Source organism: Triturus cristatus, chromosome 1_2 (assembly GCF_964204655.1).
Source record: "Triturus cristatus chromosome 1_2, aTriCri1.1, whole genome shotgun sequence".
Classification (NCBI taxonomy): Eukaryota; Metazoa; Chordata; class Amphibia; order Caudata; family Salamandridae; genus Triturus; species Triturus cristatus.
In genome coordinates, this window is record NC_140580.1 from 1,091,366,989 (window position 1) to 1,091,374,504 (window position 7,516).

Here is a 7,516-nt window from a genome sequence, read left to right on the forward strand (position 1 = left end):
CTCATAATTCCACTCCACCCCCATACTTCCTCTCCGCAGAATTGCACTCCATGTCACACAATTGCATACCACGCCACACAATTCCATGTCTCACAATTTTCCTCAACACCCCACAATTCTAGGCCACACCACACAAATCCACACCAATTAATTCCATGCCATACCACATAATTACACTCCATGGAATATAATTACATGCCACATAATTCCACTCCACTATTAATGAATCCACTCAATAACATAATTCCACTTAGCGGCACATAATTCAAGTCCACCACATAATTTCATTCCATGCCACATATTTCCACTCCATTCCATGACACATACTTCCATTCCTCTCAACACAATTCCATGCCACACAATTCCATGCCGCACAATTCCACTCCACACAATTCCACACCACACCATATAATCCTACTCCACGCCATGCCAACTAATTCCACACCACATCCCTTAATTCCACACCATGCCACATAATTTAACTCCAGGTAACATAATTCATTTCCATACAATTGCAGTCTATGCCACACCACGCCAAAGAATTCCACATCTCACAATTCAGCTCCATGCCACACAGTTCCAAGCCACTCAACATACTTTCATGCCACATAATTTCACCCCACACATCATAATTTCACTCTGCATATTTCCACTCTACTTGACAACACGTAATTCTACTCCCCTCTACATTTGCAGAACAAACATTTGCAATGCAATAGGTCTCGCATTTACGCAAGTTTGAGCTACTCACATTACAAATAACAATGCCTTTTATTTTTGTTTTCTTTTTTATAACTTAAATAAAAGGCAGTGTCATTTACAATGCCAATAGCTTAAACTCGCGTGAATGCGAGACCTATTGCATTGCAAATGCTTGTTTGTTGTTGTTTCCAAGCGCCCCATGCAGTGCTTGCACGTTAATAGAGGACACGCCCCTTTCTTTAGACATGCCGCGTCTTAAGAAAGGGGCACAGCCGCCATTATAATGAAAATACTGTAATGCTGAAAATGCTTTTTTGGTAAAAGGGTCCCATACCATGATTTCACGTTATTGGCTGCCGCACACCTTTTTTTTTACGTCACTTGTCTAAAGAAAGGGATGTGCGTCTATTAACAAGCAGGCTCGGCATGGGGCTCTTGGAAAGAAAAATATTGGCAATGCACTTGGTCTAGCATTTGCGAGAATTTAAGCTATTGTCATTTACAATGCCAATAGCTCATAAATGTGACACCTATTGCATTGCAAATCCTTGTTTTTAATGCATTTACTCTTTTATAAACCTCACATTTAGGGCCCGATTATGATGCAGTAAGGAATGGCTCTGCCCCTCGCTTGGAGCCATCCTCACTGCATCGTAATTTCCTGTTTGTAATAATTTCCGACCGACCCATTTTGATGGAGTTGGTCGGAAATTATTACAAACAGGAGTACCGAATGGGTGACGAGCCCGTCCGCCATTCGGAAGGCTTGCAGTAATCCCTTCGGGCTGAGGGATTACAATGGCAGTTTCTCAATGCCTTTCTGTGCTGGCCGTTCTGACATAGAAAGGCATTGGGAAAGCGTCTTTGAGGCCCCCCAGCAGGGCCCCCATGGGTGAAAGGCCTTGAGGTGCCTGCCATCGGGTGCAGGAATGAATTACACCTCCGCTCTTTGCTATGAGAGCATGGGAATGCATGCTCCCATACAAAAGAATAGAATTGCAACAGGGTTCGGTCACATTCTAATAGCTGGGCTGGAACCAACGACAGGAGGTCGTTCGGTTCCATTTCCAGAGCGATGTCAGACAGACTCTGGTCCATCCCACATCGCAATCGGGCCCTTAGCGTGGACTACAAGCTACAGAAGAATGCCCTAAAATGATCCTATGCGCCCCACCATTTGTGCTTAGCCCTGTCCCTCCCACCATCCCAATCTTTGCAACAAAGGTTTGGAGGGGGCCTCACTTGAAAACATTTTGTTTACGGGGCCACAGAGCAAAGAAGCTCGAATACCTTTGGTCTAGAGCAAACATTGACAAAGCTAATACTTCTGGCCTTACCAAGCTTGTGTAATGGTTATTGTCGCAAGCAAATGCCATGAAAATAACACGAGAAATGCCACCACCTAAAGGTGTAGGCCATAAGCTCGCCATTTCAAATTTAAAAAATGATAATCGCAAATAAATTTAAAAAGAACAGCTTAGGTCTTTCTTAGCACTCAATTATACTCAGAAAGAAATAGATAAAACATTTGTTGAGTTTTCGTAAACATCACAGGAAAATACGACTCTTGTCGGAGCAAAATAAAGGCATTAATGACATGGATTAGTGTTATCTGAAGACGTAGTGTAAACACACAAAGATGATTTTAAAAAAGTCTGATTGAAAAAAAAGCATTGGTAGAGTAAAGCATTAACCCACAGCACTTGCTCTTGAAGTGCACTTTTATTTAGACAGTTGGGTATATTTCAGCAGAAAAAAAATGTAATCACTCACAGTTTACCCCATGATGTGTACTCCTTTGGACGGAAGCAAAATGTGCCACTGCATGAGGCAGGTGAGGCTAAAGCTGTGGTTGTTGAGGGCAGACCCACTCTTTCTTTCTTACGGGCTTGAAAGTAGCACTGGTGGCTAAACGTTTCAGGTTTCACGTTTCAGAAAATCATTCGGCTGCCAGTGCTGCTTGAGACACTGTAAGAAACACAGTGAATCTGGTTCCTTCTACAGAGGTCTGTATGTAACCTACTGCAAGCAGCAGGGCTGTCTCTGCCCTTAGTCCTTCTGAGGTCGAAATCTTCAACACAACGGAGTCAGTTAGTAACAGCCTACGTTTTTGGCGCTAGATGTCAATTGCAAGTGGACTGTTGGCGTTATAAATAAACAATAAAAGTAAAAACAGAGCCAAAAAATAGATGTGTGCTGGTAATTGTGATCATCTCGGGAGCTTACAAATGTAAAGTGAAAAGGCAGCTGGGTCTGTAAAATCAGAGTGCATCTTGCAAAACTCTAATAGTATAGGTTGCATCTTTTTTTCAGAGATCACCAGCCCTCTTGTTGTGCCCTAGATACCAACAGGCCCATAACAATGCCGGACATTAAAGATCTACAATGGCAGATTGTACGCTACACAAATACCAATAACATAACAGATTTTCAAACACTCTATGGGCTTGCACCGACAAGGCTCTGACTGTAATCTGCACCTCTTGAGTAGGCAGAGCTACTGAAATTATGCGATTCTGCGGCTGCGACTTTTTTCCCATTATTATGAGTTTGCCACATAATCCATCAACTGCCGCATAATCTGCAGAATTTTACAAAAAATAGTTTTGTTTTTAGATCAATGGGATCAAAAGTTACTGAAAAGATGCTGACAAATGTCTGTGCGTAATGGAGGGCCCTCCGCAGAGATTAACTGGTCATCTTTCAGTTGCTTATTTCTGCATTAGGTTGTTAAACTGGTACTGGTGAGGTGAAGTCTTTGTCCGGGCAGTATTACCATTTGAAAAAAGTTAAAAAATAATTGAGTAACACTATCAAAAAATGTGTTACATTATGCTAAATAATTTGACTTTTCTTGATGCATAATTGACACATAATGTGGTGCTCCCCTGCCGGAAAATTCCAGTGGCCCTGCCTGCAGGCCATTCCACCACAGCCGGCACTGCAGCCTCACAATAGACAGCAGAGACCCTCAGGTGCAGAGCTTTTAAGTGGGCCAGGTCCCTCCAGGTCTGGGATCCGGTAGTAATTAAGAACTGAAACGGGTCCCTATAAGGCCCTGTGTTCATGTCCTTAACTATAATGGCAAAAACACGGGAGTGATTGATACAGTCTATACACCACTACCTCGTCCACAGGCCTCATTAACTTCATTCATAGACTCACAATTTAAAGATTTTCAACATTAATTATTTACACCAAAACCATTGTCCTTAATCATTTATCTAACAACCCTTGACAAAGACAATATTCATGGTTGTATTTGAGTGCATGCAAAGGGAGCAACACTAATAAGTTTTGTTTACATGTTCCGCCACAGCCTTAGTTATACAAGCCACGCCCATTTCAGAGACCTATAATCCCCCACTACCCCCTCCCCCACCCCCCATCAGACACCTTTGTGAGCCCACCTACATCCCTGCTTAGTTAGGCACATTTTAGTAAACTTACGTTAGTTCTTGGCTCCAGCTGCTTGTACATAGCGCCAAGAAGCACGCGATGTGGAAAACCTCCATGACCCGCAAACGAGAAAACGGCAGACGCACTTCGCACTGGCAGAGGACCGGAGGCGCCTTAGAAACCAGGCGGGAGTGCGAGGCAGCGTTGCACCGTCAGGTATCAAAATACATCGTTTTATGAGCCCGCCTAGGCAAGAGACCGTCAGGGGAGCCCTCCAGAGGGCAGGAACTGTTACTGTCCGCAGAGGGAAAGAGTCAGGAGAGCTCTCCAGGGGGCAGGAACTGGCCCTGTCCGAAGAGGGAAAGAGAGTCAGGAGAGCTCTCTAGATGACAGGAGCTGTCACTGCCCACAGAGGGAAAGAGACAGTCAGGTGAGCTCTCCAGAGGGCAGGAACAGGCTGTGCCTGCAGAGGGAAAGACAGTGTTCGGTGAGCTCTCCGGAGGGTAGGTACTGACAATGCCCGCAGAGGGACAGTGTGGTGAGCCCTCCAGAGGGCAGGAACTGGCCCTGTCCGAAGAGGAAAAGAGACAGTCAGGTGAGCTCCCCAGAGGGCAGGAACTGGCTGTGTCTGCAGAGGGACAGAGACAGTTTGGTGAGCTCTCCAGAGCACAGATACTGGCCCAGGGCCCTGTCCGAGGATACTGCCCTGTCCGAAGAGGCAGAGACGTCAGGTGAACTCTCCAGAGGGCAGGAACTGACTATGTCCACAAAGGCCCAATAGGCCGTCCTCTTAAACCGGCCTGCTGTTGGAAGGTGGTCCGCGGAGTTAATCATTGTAACTGTGCTGAGGTTAAAGGGCCTTTCGACTCCCGCCTCTCCTGACACCCCAAGGCCCTGTGTTGCGATACTGGCTAAGCTAAGGCCTCCCAATTCACTGATGAAAGGAGGAGCAATCACCGGGACAAAAGCCGGCGAACCCCCACTGCCCAGACGTGTTGACAGGCAGCCCATGTCTGAATGAGCCACGGTAAACAGAGTTGCCAGACCGTGCCGTGGGATTGGGGCGATGCTTTAAGCGTATTTTATGGCTGTTGTAGGCCCTGAAAGAGGTCATCAAAACAAGAGATGCTCAAGTGCAACCAATGCATGTCTTTTTTAAAAAAGTAGACGAAACCGAAATGACAAACGATGAAATAAAACAAAATAAAACACAGAACAAGCGGGAGAAGAGGACATTCATAGAGGGTCATACGTTTCTCACTTCACTAAAATTGATTTAGTACAGAGGTAAAAAAAATCTGAATGTTAAAACCTACGAGTTCGTTCTAAGGAGACAGAATAAAGACAGCAAGTCCTTCACGAGAAGCGTGCAAACCAGCCCTCCTGGTCCAACTCCTGGTGGGGGAGCCTTAACCTGAACTCCTACTTGCATCCTATGATCAAGGCTCAGTCCAAGATAAGGTTGTAGCTTTTACCTGTGCTGAGCTTTAGGCCAATATCGGCAACACTCCCCATCCCTCCCACAGCAATATCTTAGAGAAATAATCAGACAAGGCACATTCTTAGTGGAGAAAATTGCTGCAGGTTTATTTGCATAACAAATATGCCAACATGGTGGGTTATCTTACGGGCGATCCCAGGGCAGGCAGCCCCTCGCCGCCTGCACACCTGATGAGCCAAAATTCACTGTGGCCCTAGCCAACCGGTGTTTGTTAGATTTGGGGGAGGGGATAGCCCCTCCCACCGGTGGACCACCAGTCCACCCCCTTACTCATGCCCCCCCTAAGAGGGGTGGAGCGTTGAGGCAACCCCCGGTTGCTCAGGTCCACAACCGCCCGTAGGACTAACGGGGCGCCGTCGCTCCTCCAGGGTCCAACGCGAGGACCTCCCTGGGGATATTTGGCTTTAGCACCCTTACTGTGCTCATGCAGAGGCTACCCTTCTGTACCTTACAGCCTCTGGATTGCCCTGTAACTCCGCCTGCAACACAAAATATTAAGTTAGACAAACTCACCCCCCACCACCTGCCTGAATGCCGGGTAAGCGGTAGGGAGGGAAACGGCGTCAGGGCAGCGGGAAAAGAGGGCGACCAGTGAACGGGAGAGGTATATTTACCTCTCCCCCCTACCCCCTCCTGCCCGGAAGTGACGTGGGCATGGGGGACCCATGAGGGTCCCAAACACTGGGAGGCTGACTCGTCGTGTGCCATCCTGTGGCACTAAGGGGGGCCGCCCTCTTAGGAGGGACCCCTGCGCGGGCCCGGGGCAGCCCTGCATTGTGCCAATATCGGCAACACTTCCCATCCCTCCCACAGCAATATCTTAGAGAAATAATTAGACAAGACACATTCTTAGTGGAGAAAATTGCTGCAGGTTTATTTGCATAAAAAATATGCCAACATGGTGGGTTATCTTACGGGCGATCCCAGGGCAGGCAGCCCCTCGCCGCCTGCCCACCTGATGAGCCAAAATTCACTGTGGCCCTAGCCAATCGGTGTTCGTTAGATTTGGGGGAGGGGATAGCCCCTCCCACCGGTGGACCACCAGTCCACCCCCTTACTCATGCCCCCCCAAGAGGGGTGGAGCGTGGAGGCAACCCCCGGTTGCTCAGGTCCACAACCGCCCGTAGGACTAACGGGGCGCCGTCGCTCCTCCAGGGTCCAACGCGAGGACCTCCCTGGGGATATTTGGCTTTAGCACCCTTACTGTGCTCATGCAGAGGGTACCCTTCTGTACCTTACAGCCTCTGGATCGCCCCGTAACTCCGCCTGCAACACAAAATAATAAGTTAGACAAACTCACCCCCCACCACCTGCCTGAATGCCGGGTAAGCGGTAGGAAGGGAAACGGTGTCAGGGCAGCGGGAAAAGAGGGCGACCAGTGAACGGGAGAGGTACATGTACCTCTTCCCCCCCACCCCCTCCTGCCCGGAAGTGACGTGGACATGGGGGACCCACGAGGGTCCTAAACACTGGGAGGCTGACTCGTCGTGTTCCATCCTGTGGCACTAAGGGGGGCCGCCCTCTTAGGAGGGGCAGCCCTGCAGTAATCACTTTACATGTGGGAGCGGTGCTCTACGTCAAGTTTGATACCGGCCATGGGGACCACCAGTACCTCGAATTTCAGTTCCTTGTGTCACAGTTGATAAATGGAAGGAATGGAAAGACGCCTTCTGCTTGGAAATCTCATCACGGAATCAAGGCGAGCCCCAGGAGATTCCCGTGGTCAGTCCTACCACAAAAGAACCATTGGAGGCAGATCCCGCTTGCCCTGCTGGAACTGATGCCAAGGAATTCAGAGCGCAGAGTTTGGGGAGAACCTTACCTTCCGTTAAATTCAAGAAAGACCAGGACTGAAACTTGATTGTTTCAACTGCAAATTTTTCTAAGATAAATAGTGATCAAGTGATTAAAATG

The 7,516-nt window shown here is 48.0% G+C and overlaps 1 protein-coding gene across 1 annotated transcript in view; it reads right to left on the minus strand.

Annotated features, from left to right (window-relative positions):
* The window catches only part of C5 (complement C5), a 384,799-nt gene extending 379,992 nt beyond the window's left edge, over positions 1 to 4,807 (minus strand). The window contains exon 1 of the mRNA XM_085613588.1: positions 4,153 to 4,807. Coding sequence (XP_085469714.1) covers positions 4,153 to 4,217 — 65 coding nt within the window. The 5' untranslated portion in view covers positions 4,218 to 4,807. The remainder of the gene's footprint in view (positions 1 to 4,152) is intronic.
* Positions 4,808 to 7,516: the final 2,709 nt, after the last annotated feature.